Here is a 16,662-nt window from a genome sequence, read left to right as displayed (position 1 = left end):
ACCAGGGTTCTGACCTTTCAGTGATAAAAGGTATGTTAATGCTCTGAGGATTTGGGATCCTTAAGCAAAGATAAATCTAGTGAGCTAAAGTGAAGGCACATAAAGTTCATATAAAGGACGCAGTGAAAAATTCATCTAGTGACTGGGACAAATTACTCTGACGCAATGTTATTTAACATTCAGATTTAATTTAATAAAATCACAATTTTTTTTTGCAAATTCAAACAACATTCCCATATATTAAAAATAGAATACAGTATCTAATATTTCTTTATGCTTACACAGAATCACTTTCAATATCACAGATGTAACATACATCATACTCATTTGTGTTTAACACTTTCCAGCCCGTGTCTTGTTTGGCAGTTCAGGTTTTGCTGTTTTAATGTGCCTTTGATATCAATGCACTACCACACTGACAATTCATTATTATCAATGGATTCAGTTGTGATAGTCACAATCAGGCTTTCCGGTGCTTTGGTCATTATGAACAAGGTCACTTTTCAGCTGTCAGGGCTGAAAAACATTAAGCTGCGGATATAACTCAGACAACACTACTCAAAAAGCATTGCTGGGGATAATCTTCACTGCTTTATACAGACTTTTCACAAATTGAATTGTCGAAGTTTATGACAAATACATTATCCAGTTTGTCAAACAATGAAATAAAACGACTACATGAGTTAAATCTTTTAAGCCTTCTAATGATCGATAATATCTTAAGAAATCTGAATTCGTACATTGCACAGCATGTAGGAATCTCACAGGAATGTTTGATACAGCCTCAAGAAAATGAAATGTAAGGGAACAAAAGACAAAACAAACGCCTTTTTGCAACCTACACTTGAGTAGTAGGATAATCAACGATCACCATGTTCTTATCTCCAGTACAGTAGACGTTTATTGTCCATCACGTATTCAGGGTCACGGAGGTCACTTCAAAGTGGTTGCCAATACCTTCATTCTATTTGATGGCCACATTATATGAGAGAACCCCAGCAACAATTATACAACAATGGCAAAAATAAGTCACCCCAAATATAAGTGAGATTCACAACACTTATTAGCCTGATGATCATTGTAAGAATGTTCAATATTAGAGTACAACATAAAAATCATATAATTGTTATGCTGTAAATTGCTGCTATAGAATACGTTTACTGACTTGCTGTGATATTTTGCAGGAGCAGATTATTAATCCTTTCACAGAACATTGTGGGGTTGGGAAGAGCTGCTGACATTAAAACTAAAAAATGAGGCCAAGAGGTGAAAAACTACACAGGGGAAAGCTAATATAGTTCTAGACCTTATGTTAACTCCATCTTCAAACATACTGCAATGAGGTATACAAATCATATTGCCTGATATAGAAAAAAACTGTATATTTGAACTTGAAAGTAAAGTTCTGCAGTGAAAGTTTTAATCTATGTTTGTCTCCCAACTTTCCTTGCCCCTTGAGGGCAATGATTCATGTCAGGTGGTCCAGTGATTCTCAGGGAATGTGAACTGTCTTCAATTAGTGTATTGAGTTGAATACCTTGTGTTATTCGCTGAAAACAATGCATTTAATACTATGTCTATTGTGATTATATATAAAATTAGGAATGAATGAATAACAATAAAATTAAACAAAGTGACCATGCTCAACATCTGCAGAATTCAGTTCAGCAATGCCCCAATTTGATAAAATGTGTTCATTAAACCTAACAGTGAGAAGTACTATCAGTGTATTTGGCACCTGATGTATCTCAGAGATTTTTCTTTCTCAATACACTCCTATTGATGAATAATAACACTTAATTCAGAGGGTGTTTCTGTTAAATGGTTATGTTTGGTGATATCAGCAGGGAATTCAGCATATCACTGAGTCTGACTTCGTCTTCCATGAACAAATTGGGATCTGCTTCATTTTGTATTAAAGAAACTCTCACTGATTTTGACAGCTAGCTGAAAAATGGAAAAACATGCCCGCCTGCAGATAGATGGAACAATGGTATAACGGTAATGCTAGGCTAGTAATCTAGAGATCTTGATTAATACTCTGGAAACATTGGGCAGCATTCCCCGTTCTATCAGCTGCGTGTTTCTTGGTGGCATGCCATTCACTGGTGGCAGGATTCTCTACTCCTGTCGCTTCCCATTGAAGCCACCCCATGCCACAGGCTGCCAGCAGGAAAAGAAAAGCCAGCGGGAAAAGAGAATTCCAATTTCCGGAGAATCTCACCATGAATTAATAAACCTGGATTTAACAAAAAAAATCAATATCAGTGATGATGGTCATGGAACTAACAAATTGTCATAATGACCCATCAGATTCACCAGTGCCTTTCAGAGAAGAAAATCTGTTGTCCAGCCATGACGCCTGACCTACAGCAATGTGATTCCTGCTGAAATGGATTTTTTTTATTTATTCAGGGGATGTGGGCAGCGCTGGCTGGACCAACATTTATTACCCAACCCTGAGGTCATTTAAGAGTCAACAAGGTGCTCCGGAGGGTAAGCAACTCAACCACATGCGCGAGGTTGGGGCTGATACAGTTGAAGGTGGTATATAGGGCGAGGATGAGCCGACTCTTTGAGGGGGTGGAGGATGTGTGTGAGTACTATGGAAAGAGCCCCGCAAACCAATGTCACAAGTTTTGGCCTTGGTCTTTGACGTTGTGCATATCAGTGATATGCACTAAGAATTCCCTGCTTGATATCACCAGGAAGGTCTTTAAGGTCATCTCGGGGGTGGTGAAGTGAGGTTTGAACCAGGGCCCCTAGAAACCATATTCGGGGTGACGGACCAGCCTGGGCTGCAGGTGGGTGCGGGTTCAGATGCCATAGCATTTGCCTCATTGATTCCTCGAAGGTGGGTCCTGTTGGTTGGGGTGGAGGTCACCTTCTCCCTGTTCCTCGGAGTGGCGGGAGGACCTGCTGGAATTTGTGATGCTCGGGAAGATGAAGTTTGAGGTGAAGGGGTGAATCGACGGGTTCTACAATTCATCTGCATTGTTTATCCAGCACTTTCAAGAATTGGATGCCATCGAACATTAAAGGGGGGGGGGGGAGCTAGGGGGTGGGGTTGAGTGTATTGTTTATTGCTTATCATGTATGGGATGACCGAGGATTCCCTTTTGGTCTTTCTTGTTTTATATTTGGGATGTAGCGGGGAGGTTTGTGTTTGTATGTTGAAGGAGATGCTAGTTTGGGGGATTGCTATTGTATTTATTATTGTTAAGTTATCTTTTGTTGGGTGTAAAAGTGGAAAATGAGGAGAATAAAAATATTTTGAAAACATTTCAGAGTCAACCACATTGCTGTGGAGCTGGAGGTGCATGTACTGGCCACACCAGGTAAAGACAACAGATTTCCTTCCCTAAAGGAGATTAGTGAACCAGATGGGTTTTTATGACAATCGACATTAGCCTTTTAATTCCAGATTTTTTTATTGCCATGGTGGGATTGGAACCCGAATCCCCAAAGCATTACCTTGGGTCTCTGGATTACTAGTCAAGCTATCACTACTCCACTGCCTCCCCCAGCCTAGCAAACCACTTAGTTGTATCATACTGTTGCAAAAAAGTCAATAAACCTGGCATCGACCTTAGCACCCGAAACAACAGCGGCACATCCTGGCCTGTTGTCTCTGCAAAGTCCTCCATACCGATATGTAGGGGCTTGTGTCAAAACTGGGAGACCTTGTCTACAGATTAATTAAGCAATAGTTTGGCATAATCATACTTACTGAAGTATATCTTACAGCCAATCATGTCTCCGACACACCACCATCCATCCCATGTGGTGACAGCACAGTGGAATACAATCGGGAAGAGTAGCACTTGGAGTCCTCAACGTGACTCTGGACCACCTGAAGTCTCAGGAATCTGGTCAAACCTGGGCAATGCAATCTCATGTTGAGTACCATTGATCATCCTCCATCCATCAGTACTCATCCATATTGAGCACAACTTGAGGCACTGAGGGTAGCAAGGGCAGAGTGTACTCTGGGTGGGAGACCTCAATGTCCCTCATCAAGGGTGGCTTGGCAGCACCACTACTGACTGAGCCAGCTGAGTCCTGAAGGACTCAGATAGGACCTGTGGCAGGTGGTGAGAGAATCAAGAAGAGGAAAAAAACCTACTTGATCTCACTCTTACCAATCTTCCTGTCACAGATGCATCTATTTGTAACAGTATTGTTAGGAGTGACCACCACACTGTCCTTATTGAGACAAAGACCCATCTTCACACTGAGGATAACCTCCATTTGCTTAATTAGAACTGTGCTAAATGAAATCAAATCAAAGCAGATAGCAACTGAAAATCTGGCATCCAGGAGGTATCAGGGCCATCAGCAGCAGAAGAACTGTATACAACCACAATCTGTAACTTCATGACCCAACACACCGCTCAATCTTCCATTACCATAAAACCAGAGGATCAACCCTGGTTCAATGAGGAGAGCAGGAGAGCATTCCAGGAGCGCCACCAGGCATAAGAAAGATGCGGTGATGACCTGGTAAAACTACAACACAGGACTACATGTATGATCAACAGCTGAAACAGCATGTGGTAGATAAAGCTAATCTATACCACAATAAGTGATCAGATCAGAGCTCCGCATTCATAGCACATCCAGTCATGAATGATCTGTCTGATCTGCCTTTCACTACTTTTTCTCTCCCTCTCTTGAAAAGTAAGGCAACATTTGCCAACTTCTAATTGAATGAGACTGTTTCTGAATCTAAGGAATTTTGGAAAATCATAGCCAGGACATTCAGTATTTCCACAGCTATCTCTTTTAGAACCCTATAGAGGTCCCGGGAATTTGCCAGATTTTAGTTCTTTAATTTTCTCCAGTACTTACTGCTTTCTGATATTAATTTTTAAAAAAAATTTAGAGTACCCAATAATTTTTTTCTAATTAAGGGGCACTTTAGCATGGCCAATCCACCTACCCTTCATGTCTTTGGGTTGCGGGAGTGAGAGCATGCAGACACGGGGAGAATGTGCAAACTCCACATGGACAGTGACCCGGGGCCGGGATCAAACCCGGGTCCTCAGCGTTGTGACCACTGTGCCACCGTGCTGCCCCTGTTGAGATTAATCTCCTTACTCTTTTTAGCCCTTGTACAATGTTCTATTTCTTGTATGAACATGATGTCTTCTACTGTGAATATTTGTTCAATGTCTTTGCCGTTTCCTCATTTCCCATGATAATTTCTCCAGTATCGACATCTGAGGGACCAATATTGACTTTGGCTACTCCCTTCCTTTTATATATTTAGAAAAGCTGTTATAGTATAGTTATATTTTTCTGACTAGTTTACTCTCATGTTCTACTTTTTCCATGCTATCAATTTTTGGTCGCCCTCTGTTGGTTTCTAAAACACTCCCAATCCTCAGGACTTTTTTTTGCAACATGGTAAGCCTCTTTTGAAATCTAAAACAATCTTAATTTCCTTAGTGAGCCATGGATGGGGGGTTTTTCATGTTGAGTTTTTGTTTTTCAATGGAATGTATTTTTGTTGAACACCTTGAATTGTTTAATGAGGTCTTGTGACAGAGTGGTAGGGCCCCTACATCTGGCCCAGAAGCTCCGGTTTCAGGTCTAACACCAGGACTTGTTGACCTCAGAAGGAGCATTCATTACATGGTTCAACAGGCTGATAATCAGTTTGAGAATCCTTCTCCAAAGGGCAAACAGTGTGAGTGTGAAGGTACACTTGGAAAAAAATCATTCCATTAAATGCATCCAACTATTTATTTACCTCCATTCCTTTCAGTCTATTTATTTAATTGACCTGTTTAAGTCTTCACAACAGAGACTAGTTTCAAAGACATATGGTGGTTAGTGTGTTTAAGATGCTAATTCCAGTCGATGCTCCTTTATGCAAAATTAACAGGAACCTAACATCAAAGACAATAGGTTAATGCCATGATTATTTAAGCTACCTGTTCTTGAAACTAGGGTTGAGATTTTGTTCCTGTGACAGATGGTCCTCACCAGTTCTCCAGTGCCACTTCCGTGGGTGAGTCCTGATGTGATTAAGTGCCCATCAGGCCCTTAAGTGGCCAGCATCAGATCTCCCTTGTGGGGTTTAGGACCAGAGAGTGGAAATTCTGCCTGCCTAGAGCGCTGGCCAATCAGAGGCGGAACTCCAGCCCTCCATTGCTGGCTGAGCCAATGGAAATAAATGGATGGCTGCTGCCAATAATTTTTCCAGGGACACTGAATCCAAGGACACAAGGCATCAGGCCTTTCCCACCCCCATTTAATTGCGGACAATTTTACTCACACTGTGAATCCACTTCCTGTATTCCTGCCTGATTCTCCCCGCCTTCTGTTCACAACCTTTCCGATGGGCGCCATTAAGTATTTCCCTCGAGTGGCATAGTGGCCTTGAGAAGGGTATGGGATTGCGGCTTTTGTTTCTACCTGTATTTTGGAAGCACGCACACATTATGCATCGTTAAATACTGGAAGAATAGAATATGGTTAAGCCAGTTGTTAGTCTACAATGCTTGGTAAGTATGTGCATGAAATAACGCTCTTTCACTTATACTGGAATCACTTTCTCATTCTATCAGTAGTCTAGTTTCCTGCAAATTAAAAGTACAATTACAAATGCATTGGTAACCCACAATAGTGACTTTCTGGTTTTGGTGCCACATGAATATTGTAACAGCAGTTTGAGTAGGTGGGGAACAGTAACTGATTAACCTATTCTCCCCTGTAGCCAAGATATTACGATTGAACTCATATAACTACAGTTAATCATAAGTACGGTGCATAAATACAATTACTCAAATGCAGTTTATACATAGCTCATAGTTGAAATCCTATATTTTCAGTGGAATGAAATTTTTGAGGTTCACTTCATTTGAGAGGGTCAAAAAAGCCAACATGTCATAAAATGGAAAACAGTTTATTGCATACCTTTTGCATTTTTAACTGATATAAGGAATGTAAAGAATTTTGAATGGAATCTAAACTGTACGCATGTCGAGGTTTTGCCTTTGCAGAGCAAACAAAAGAGCCGATTTGCATATACAAAGAAGTAGCTGAAAATACTTCTTCCCTGAAGATTCCGATCAAAATATTTGGGGGGTGGGGCAGGTAAAATAAAACGGGCAACCTGTCTCTGCTGTCTTCCCACCCAACCTCGACCCTTCTCCAGTATTAAGGTCATAATAATCTTTATTATTGTCACAATTAGGCTTACATTAACACTGCAATCAAGTTACTGTGAAAAGCCCCTAGTCACCACACTCCTGCGCCAGAGAGAGAATTCAGAATGTCCAATTGACCTAACAAGCACATCTTTCAGGACTTGTGGGAGGAAACCGGAGCACCCGGAGCAAACCCATGCAGACACGGGGAGAACGTGCAGCCTCCGCACAGACAGTGACCCAAGCCGGGAATCAAACTTGGAACTCTGCCGTTGTAAAGCCACAGTGCTAACCATTGTGCTACCGTTTCGCCCCATAGATGAGGAAGGTATGAGGCATCCCGTCTACCCTTGGGTATATTGAAGCCCTTAAGTGGCCAATTAATGGCCTCATTCTGCCTCCACTGCAATTGCTTATTTTGCTGGGGAAGGCAGAGACAAGGCAAGCATCCCAGGAGCTTTCATTGGATGGGTTCCTGCGGGGCAGGAAAGAGGGTACCACCTCTTGGGGTGGGTGGTCTCCTGTGACCTCTAAACCCAAACCCCACCCAATCACCCCTCCCTCACATCCCCCTCTCTAGGGTAAACATTCTTAACATACCTGAGGCTGGGGATCCATGGGCAGGATTTATCACACACCTGTCACATGTTTTGCAGCGCTGGCCGGCCATTGGCTGGTGCCGGGATCTCTTCTGGTCCTGCTGTTGTCAGCAGGATTTCCCGTGTGTGGTAAACCATTGTTGCACCTCTCTTAGAGGATGTATGGTAGGACCTGTACTGCAGGTACGTTGGTAGTCCCTGCCTGCTGGCTCCACCCAGTAGGCGGAGTATAAATATGTGTGTCTTCCATGTGGCAGCCATTTCGCTAGCTGCTGTGGGAGGCCACACATCTTAGAGCAATAAAGCCTCAGTTGTACCCAACTCAAGTCTTTGTGCAATTGATCGTGCATCACCATGCACCCCTCAACGCCATGAAACCCACAGTGGGGTGTGCTGTCAGCGGGACCAGACAATCCCACCGGCGTGAACGGCCAGAATGTTCTGGTCCTATATAACTTCTGTCTGCGTGGAGTTTGTACATTATTCCCGTGTCCGTGTGGGTTTCCACCGGGTGCTCCGGTTTCCCCCCACTGTCCAAAGATGTGCAGGTTAGGTGAATTGGTCATGACAAATTGCCCCTTAGTTTCCAAAAGATTAGCTGGGGTTACAGAGTTAGCGGGATAGGATGGAGGCTTGGGCCTAGGTAGGGTGCTCTTTCAGATGGTCGGTACAGACCAAATGGGCTGAATGGCCTCCTTCTGCACTGTAGGGATTCTATGATTTTTCTCCATGGATTGCTTATAATCCCAGCAGTGGCCATGACTTACTTCCGGGGCTGCTGGGACGACAGAACTGCTAGCGAATCAGATTGGTAGGCAGCTGTGTAGGAAGGACCTCCTCCTTGATGGGGGCAGAAGTGGCCCTACTAACCAATTCGGCCCAACAGGCAGCTGGGTTTCTGTTCAGCCAACAAATTGTTCAGTCAGGGTTTGGTGGGGGGGTGCGGGTATTCCATCCCTGCGTAAAAGCCAATCCCCCAAATGAAATGGTACAAAAAGTCAATTTTATCATCGGTCTTTATCGATTGCAAATCTTCAAATAATTCAATAAGACCATGCTGATCCAATTCCTCTGTTAACTTACTAGAGCGGTCAATGTAGAAAAGTCAAACTATTATTATAATATTCATATTGTCAAACCATTCTCATGTGGACTGAAAAAAACATTTTAATAAAGTATTCATTGCAATGAATTTACTTTTCATTCCATGATATGATCTTCATCCAGAGTGCCATTAAAAGTTTTAGGTATTTAAAAAGCTGCAAAGATTTATTGGGCCATTGCTTTAATCTCAACTTTCCAATTTGAAAAGCAAATTCTATCCTGACAGAATCTACACAATTTTCAAATGATTGTTTGAACTTGGAAGAAAATGTATGTCACCAAAAGGTAAACGTTCCAGTCTGATCTATTGCAAATGAAGTTCAAAACCCCCCAATTAACCTCAACTAAATTTGAATTGGATGTGAACATTGGCAGATAAATATTCTTCTCCACAAATTTATTTTGAATATAGTGTACTGCCATAAATAACAAGTCAGAAATTACACTAGCTTCAAATATTTTAGTGACCAAATAAGTATTGTTTTTATCATTTGGAGCAACAAAGTCATTGGCTTGGATTTTAACTGCCAGTGGTAGAAACATGGGCCGGAATTCTCCAGTCGTTGTGATTCACTTTTCCCGTCGGCAGCGCATTCCCACCCATGGGTTTCTGGCTGGCGTGGGGTGGTTACAATGGGAAATCCCATTGACAAGTGGTGGGTAGGTAGAATCCCACCACCAGTGAATGGTGCGCCACCGAGAATATGCGGCTGGGGATCGGAGAATCCATTCTATGGCCTACTTAATGGTTTGGCCTGTTTTAAATCTCATAGGTTGATTCTGGGTAGCAAGTGGCAAAAACTACATCGTCCAGCGATCGCTTGCCGACAACAGCTAAGTAGTGGGGTTGGCTGCCAGACCCTCTCTCAAGAGTCTTGCAATTGGGGTTGGTTGAAGTTATAATATTGGGAGGGCCTAAACCTTCCTTGTGGGGGCCAGAGGAGCATCCTTCTTCTCCTGGCACAAGAAGGAAAGTGAATAAAAAATAAAGACACTTCTTCCCCATAGTTCTGCCCTGGGGGGTGACGAACTGCCACTTCCCACTCAGACTACTTAAGAAAAACCGCAGTCAATTCCCAGTGACGTCACTGGGATCTGACACGTCTTTGTTAAGAAGGATCTCGGCAGGAGCTACCCTTTCCAGTCTGTTCAGGAGGACAGGTGAAAAGGGCTTGTTGCTGTGTGAAAAGCTACACTCTTTTCATGCCACCAGTGTTACTTTCAGAGGACTTGAGGAATGCAGGGGTCAAATTCTGTCATTTGAAATAGCAACTTCTGGGCACTATGGGCGAGATTCTCTGGCCTCCCCACAGTATGTTTCTCGGTGGCAGGAGGGGCCCACCGTTGGCAGGATCTTCTGGTTCCGCTACTGTCAATGGAATTTTCCATTGAATCCACCCCATGCCACTGTGAAACCGAGGGCAGGGGAGCGCCATCAGCAGAACTGAAGGATCCTGCAGGCGTGAACAGCTGGAAGACCTCGCCCCTAGATTTATTGTGTGTGTTTTCATTGATAAAGCTTTGGGTATGCTGTGGGCGGCATGGTGATGCAGTTGTCGGCACTGCTGCCTCAGCGCTGAGGACCCGGGTTGAATCCTGGCCCTGGGTCACTGTCCGTGTGGAGTTTGCACATTCTTCCCATGTCTACATGGGTCTCACCCCCACAACCCAAAGATGGGCAGGCTAGGTTGATTGGCCATGTTAAATTGCCCCTTAATTGAAAAAAAAAAGAATCGGGTTCTCAAAATTTCTAAAAAGACAACAAAAAAAAAGCTTTGAGTATGGTTCAGTTCCAAAGAACAGTCATATTCAACTTGAAAAATTGATTTTCTGGTTGCGTTTCACCCAGCGCTGATCCTGCTATTCCTGGTGAATAGCGGGACAGCATCTAACCGGGATTCGCGCCGAATGCTGAACCAATTGTGATACTCCCGACCTGCAGCCCCGACCCGATCTAGATCAGGAGCTTATTGAGTCAGCCTCGAATATTTAAATGAGTCTTAAAACTTACATAAATATGTTCAGCCTGTTCGATGCCGGAGTCTCCTGGATCCCAGGATTCACCAGCTCCACTGGTGCATCGTGAGGCTGGTGCCAATTAGTACTGGTTTCAAAAAATGGAAACCAGACGTGATCGCCATGCCTGGGGATGGGGGGGACCCGGAGGCCATTGGAGCCCCCAGGTTGTTGGGGACATGGTAGGACAGTGACTGGCACTGCTCCTGGAACCTGGGGCCTTGCATGTCACCTTGGTACCTGCACCTTGGCAGTGCCATCCTGCCAGGTTGGCACTGCAGGAATGCCAGGCAGGCACTTCCAGAGTGCCTGGGGCAGTGCCAGGGTGCCAATGGGCACTGTCAATGGGCAGCATCTGAGGCAGACTATGGCCATGACAGGAATTTTAAGTGGGCATGAAGAGGGTACATAAATGGGGGGCCTGAAGGGTGAAGGCATGAAGGAGTTTGAAAGGGGGCTATGAAGTATGGTATGAAGCGGATGAAGGGGGTATGAAGGGGGTGAAGCGGATGCATGGGCTGGGGGATGAGATGGGGGCCTGAAAAGGAGGGCCTGAAAGGGGGGCTGAAAGGGGGCTGACCGTCAAGGTGGGGGCACTCAGCGACCTTGTAACAGGGTGTGCTCACTTGGGATGGTGAGAAAATGGCCCAATGTTGATGAAGATGGATGGGGGTCAGCTCGCGTCGCCCTCATGCCTGGGTGGTATGCGGGGTGACATGGATATTTACCGATGGGGAGTGATTGTCCCTCTGGGGACAAGGGTTGCCCCTGTCTTCGGGGGGGAGGGGGGGAATCGCGCTGTCCTTGGGTCAGGATGTCGGAGACCAACTTAACTTTGACATTTGGCCACCTTTTAAAAAGGGCATACTAATTTCTGGGGAAACGGTCTTTATGTCCCCACTCCATAAAAATTTCTAAGACTGGAATTCTACCATCGTCGGGATTCACTTTACTTGCTGGCAGTGCAGCCCCCCCAATGGGTTTCCTGCCACACATGGGGTGGTTTCAATGGGAAATCCCATTGACAAGTAGCGGGAGGATAGAATCCCACTGTCAATAAATGGCATGCGGCAGAGAAATACGTGGCTGGGGGATCGGAGAATCCCCCCCAAAGGTGTAGGTGCTTTCAGTGAGAATCTCCCCAACCTCCAAAGAAATGATAAAGTGTTGGTGAATTGAGATCTGGATCGCGCCCAAACACTCGAGGGAAGTCATCCCGTGATTCGCACCCAAAATGACGCTTGGGCCAGGATTCTCCGGCCGTGTCTGCCCAGCGGCTGGAAAATCTCACCCGAGGTCAATGGCCTTCTCCATTGTCCGCAGCTCGCCCGTGTATGTTCTTGCAACGGGTGGAGCGGAAGAATCCAGCCCTTAGTCACTTTTAGGGAGAATTGTGCCGGTTAATTCTGTCTCCACAGATGATGCCAGGCTAGCTGAGCTTGTCCAGTACTTTCTGTTTTTGTTTCCAAACTCCATCATCTGCAGTAGTTTGCTTTTATGAAAATCACCATATAGTATGGGGAACATAAGACCATTGGAATTTGCTTTCTTGTGGGCTTTGAGCAAGGTTCATGTGTTTTTTTTGCACAAAGCGTTTATTATGAACCCTGTAATTATCAATGTAGGCTACAGCAGATAATGCAGCATTGTCGTTAGATTTACATTCTAATGTTCTCCAATTGTTTTCATTAATAGAAAGATTAAAAGGACGGTTACACTGGAAGGGTCACGTCAGCAACATCTGAGATTTTTACATCAATCTGCATTAATTGATTAATCTTACACTAATTGTGGGGTACTTCATGGGCCTGAGTATAGCAATCCATTGTACTTTGGAATTTGAGAGCTTCAAGAAAGATAATAGTATCAATCTTTTTCACAAAATAATTCTGACAGAGTAAAAGGTCATCCACCTTTGTGACTGACTGAGTGACTGATTTAAGTTGTTCAGTTCCCTCTTTTATGGCTCACAATGGAATAGCTGGAAAGTTACTAATATACATCATAATGACCAGCTTTAATATCTTGAAGGTTATTGACTACAATGTGTGTAGCGCATGCTGAACACCCGTCTATGACAAAATGTCACCATTGCTTATTGACTTCCGATTGATTGACAGATTGTACATCCAGGTAACGGACAAGTCTCTGTACATTCACAGGATTATACAGAAATAATAGCAGTAAAATTGAGATTGTTTTCCAGTAAATTTAATTCTGAAGTGACCGTCTGTCAAGTTAAAAGCTTTAATTATGTTCCTACTCAAATAAAATTATGTTGAATATGTATTGAACATTTAAAGCTTATTTACTCCCTAGTTGAAAGAATGAAGGCCAGTGCAGACATGTCTTTTCATATTTCAATATAAGTCAAGTTATGAAGAGTGAAACTAATTTATTCACCAATGTCCTTGAAGACTAACTCATTCTCGGTGGGATATCTGAAAATATTCAGCTGGTCCTATGATTTATAAAACTGTATCGATAAATAAGGCTAATTCATAACGAAGGTTAGATGGTGCAAAGTAAGATAAAGCTTGAGCTGATGATTCCAATGAAGCTCAGTGTTTACTGCCGAGTTCAAGATCTCAAATGAAGTTATTCTCATAAACCATCTTCTCAAATAATCGGAAAGCAAAATACAACAGGTGCTGGAAATCTGAAATAAAAGCAGAAAATATCAAAAGTACACAGCGGATCTGGCAGCATCTGTGGAGAAAGCTCATCGACCTGAAACTTTGACTCTGTTTTTTTCTCTCTATGTAGATACTGGCAGATCCGCTAAATAGTTCTGGCATTTTCTGTTTGTATTTCTCCAATAATAGTTCCCTCAGTGATTTCCATTTGATGGCATACATGGTCAAGGCTCCAACTTGAAAAAGAAACACAATTAGTGATTGTTGCTGATATCAGTTGAGATTGAATTCTAAATGTTGCCTTTTGATTGGTTGACACTGATTATCCTCTAGTTAAGGTATTTCAGCTCTCATCATTCTTACTCACCGGTGCACCTACACCTTCCCAGAGACATTACAAGGTGACTTTACTTGTGAGCTTACAGGACACACTGAAAGTACGCACCAATCATCCAAGTACGCTTGAGAAAAGAACCAAAATAAAAATGACAATTACAAAAGTGTGAAGGTGAGCTATGAGAATTTTCCTTTTAACATTAACCAAAATAATTGTCGAAAGTAGTAGAAAGCAGAGTAAAGTCGGACATTCCATAAGACACATATTCAGTAAAAACCCCAATGCAGGTATCTGTCAAACTGTTCCATTCATAAAATTTATTTCATTCAGTTGTATGTACACAATTGCTGTTTAGCGTTTCACCTGTCAGTGCAGAGGAGTTTAAGGAGCTTCGTTTGAGCAGTCTATTAATAATGTCCATCCATGTCTTCTTATACTGATGACGCAGCAAAGAGTATACAAAGGGGTCTGAGACCGCCTTGCTATAAGCCAAACATTTGGAAAGGACTCCCCAATATGGATTGATTGGTACTGACACAGCCAACTCCACCATCCTGTCAAAAAACAAATTGTTAACAGGAATTTTTCAATGCAATTTTTTCAGAGATTACATTTCAGCTGTGAATTTGTAAACACGCCCCTTTGTCACTTAAGTGAAGACTCTTTCCAGAGGCACCATAAACAAGCAGTTTCACAATGGGTTTGAAATTAATTCCACTTAATAAAAGGAGCACAGCTGTAAGGAAGATACCTAGGTGTCAGCTTTGCTTCCCATCGAACCAAATGATAAAATTCATCGCAGATTCAGGTATTAATTAAAAATGGGGTTCAACTTTACGATAACAAGGTCACAAATTAGACAATTCGACAACACAATACTACATAATACTTCAAAGAGTTTGCTAATAACGGTCTCCCATTGTAAACAAAGATTAAAATGCAAACATGAATGAAAAACTGCTTTTTATGTCATTTCTCATAATTCTGCCAATGTTCTCACAAGTATGAAAGGAGACTCTGTATGGTTATGTTAAACAGGCTTAATCTTTGTCTGCATGTAGTAGTCATGCTACAATTGAAGGTTGAATCAATAGTTACTTAATATTGAATTAATATCTTGTTATGAGGTTACGCTCTGTAATATTTGAAAATATAACTTTTCAAATTTCAACTGACTGGAATTTTTGCAATTTGAACTCAGACAGAGCAAACTGTTTAAAAACGCAAGGTCAGATTTCAAGGTGCGGGTGGGAAACCAATAAATCACCCTCAGGGGAGTGTGAAGAGAGAGACATGTCCTATAATCCAGGCAACCATCAAAACGCATAACTGTCTAAGGAAAAATTAAAAATGCAGAATACTGGATATTGAAACAATAGCTGCCATAGCCAGACCCACCCAAAACCTTGTTGAAATACACAATGGGTGAAGTATTTCAAGGCAAGGTTGCCAGCCACTAGAGAGGCTTTGCAAGTGTTTAGAAAGCCTTCAGCAGAGGAAACAAGCTGAGCACTGTCATTTCTCTCTGTCGCTCTCTTTTGAAATAAACTTCTTGTTTGGATAAAGAAGTCAACTCTACCATCGAACCGAGGTTTTGTAACAATTGGAACATCTTCTACATCTAGCCAAACCTAAGAAACCAGCTGACCCAAATCTGCTGCAATGTTTAAAATCTATACCTCAAGGACAATCGAAGAAAGGTTCTTTTACCTTTTTGAACTAACTAACCCCTTATTTCTGGTGTGTCTGTGTGGCTCTAATGGCTTCATGAGGTCTGAATGCTTGATGTCAAGCTTTTATTTTTCCTTCAGGTTTAGGGGTGTATAAATGAGCTTTCTTTGACTCAAGTAAAACCTTGTTTGATTGGCTCCTTATTGCGCTCAACTTAAACAGTTATATACATTCTGATTTGTACAAGGGTATTTCCTCAAAAAAAGAAACAAACTTTTATTGTGACCAACCGAGGAGGCGGAATAGAGAGAAACTAATTCATCCCTTTGTACCTGATCACAACAATCTGAGTGAAGGTATTTGAAGTTGGGCTTCCATCCTGCACTGCCTATAAATGTATTTCCATCTGCAAGTCTTGTGTTCATTCCCTATCCCCCATCCCATCCCTTGTTGACCTGTGTCAATTCCCAAAAATTTAAAATATTCATCCTCATTTTTACGTCCTTCATGGTCTCACATCATCCTACCTCAGTGACCTCTTTTAGTCCCTTTTCTACCCTCTCTACCAGCCCCCGCCCAACACTTAAACCCCACTCTAAACTGTCCATTGAGCTCTCGTGTATCCACCCTCCCTTCCCATTTACAACCAGATTTTGAATGATCTAGGACTAAATTTTGGAATCCCCTCCCTAAACCCATCGAGATCTCTTCCATTAGGAGCATCCTTAGAACCCAGTGGCAGTTCTTGGGTCTCTGAAAGGTAAAGAGTACAACATAGAGTTATGATGGATTCAACGGTGTGGGAGATGGTGAAAAGAAAAGGCTGCAGCTTGTCAATGATAAGAGTTTGGGGGCTAAGGAGTGTGATGCAAGAAAGAAGATTAGGAGTCAGGATACCATCAATTTTGATAGTTTCAGCCCTGCCACTGACCACAGCCTTAATCAAGGGTACTCCAATGATGCTGTCCACCTTCTCAATTCCTCTTTTTCACAGCAGAACACTTAGTTGCTTTTGATGTGGTGAGGAGTTGTCAGTCATAGCAAGTGTGTTGATAAACATTGTTATTAATGTCACGGCACGGTAAGGGAGATGAATTCAATTATGAAGAGAAAGATAGAGCAACAACCCCCAAGCAGCTCTT

The 16,662-nt window shown here is 42.7% G+C and overlaps 1 protein-coding gene across 4 annotated transcripts in view; it reads right to left on the bottom strand.

Moving 5' to 3' along the window:
* Nucleotides 1-216: 216 nt before the first annotated feature.
* Nucleotides 217-16,662, bottom strand: part of LOC119979601 (G-protein coupled receptor 26-like) — a 55,791-nt gene continuing 39,345 nt past the window's right edge. Inside the window, exons 3-5 of one of the 4 annotated variants that reach the window (XM_038822066.1) lie at nt 14,213-14,403; nt 6,284-6,423; nt 217-2,239 (exon numbers count right to left, since the gene is read on the bottom strand). In XM_038822066.1, the coding sequence (XP_038677994.1) occupies nt 2,231-2,239; nt 6,284-6,423; nt 14,213-14,403 (340 nt within the window). In that variant the 3' untranslated portion in view covers nt 217-2,230. Of the gene's footprint in view, nt 6,424-11,743; nt 14,404-16,662 lie in introns of those variants that run through there. The other 3 variants (XM_038822065.1, XR_005463756.1, XM_038822067.1) reach the window with 3 other exon arrangements.

This window comes from Scyliorhinus canicula, chromosome 16 (genome assembly GCF_902713615.1).
Source record: "Scyliorhinus canicula chromosome 16, sScyCan1.1, whole genome shotgun sequence".
Taxonomy (NCBI): domain Eukaryota; kingdom Metazoa; phylum Chordata; class Chondrichthyes; order Carcharhiniformes; family Scyliorhinidae; genus Scyliorhinus; species Scyliorhinus canicula.
This window is presented reverse-complemented; position numbering and strand designations above follow the sequence as displayed.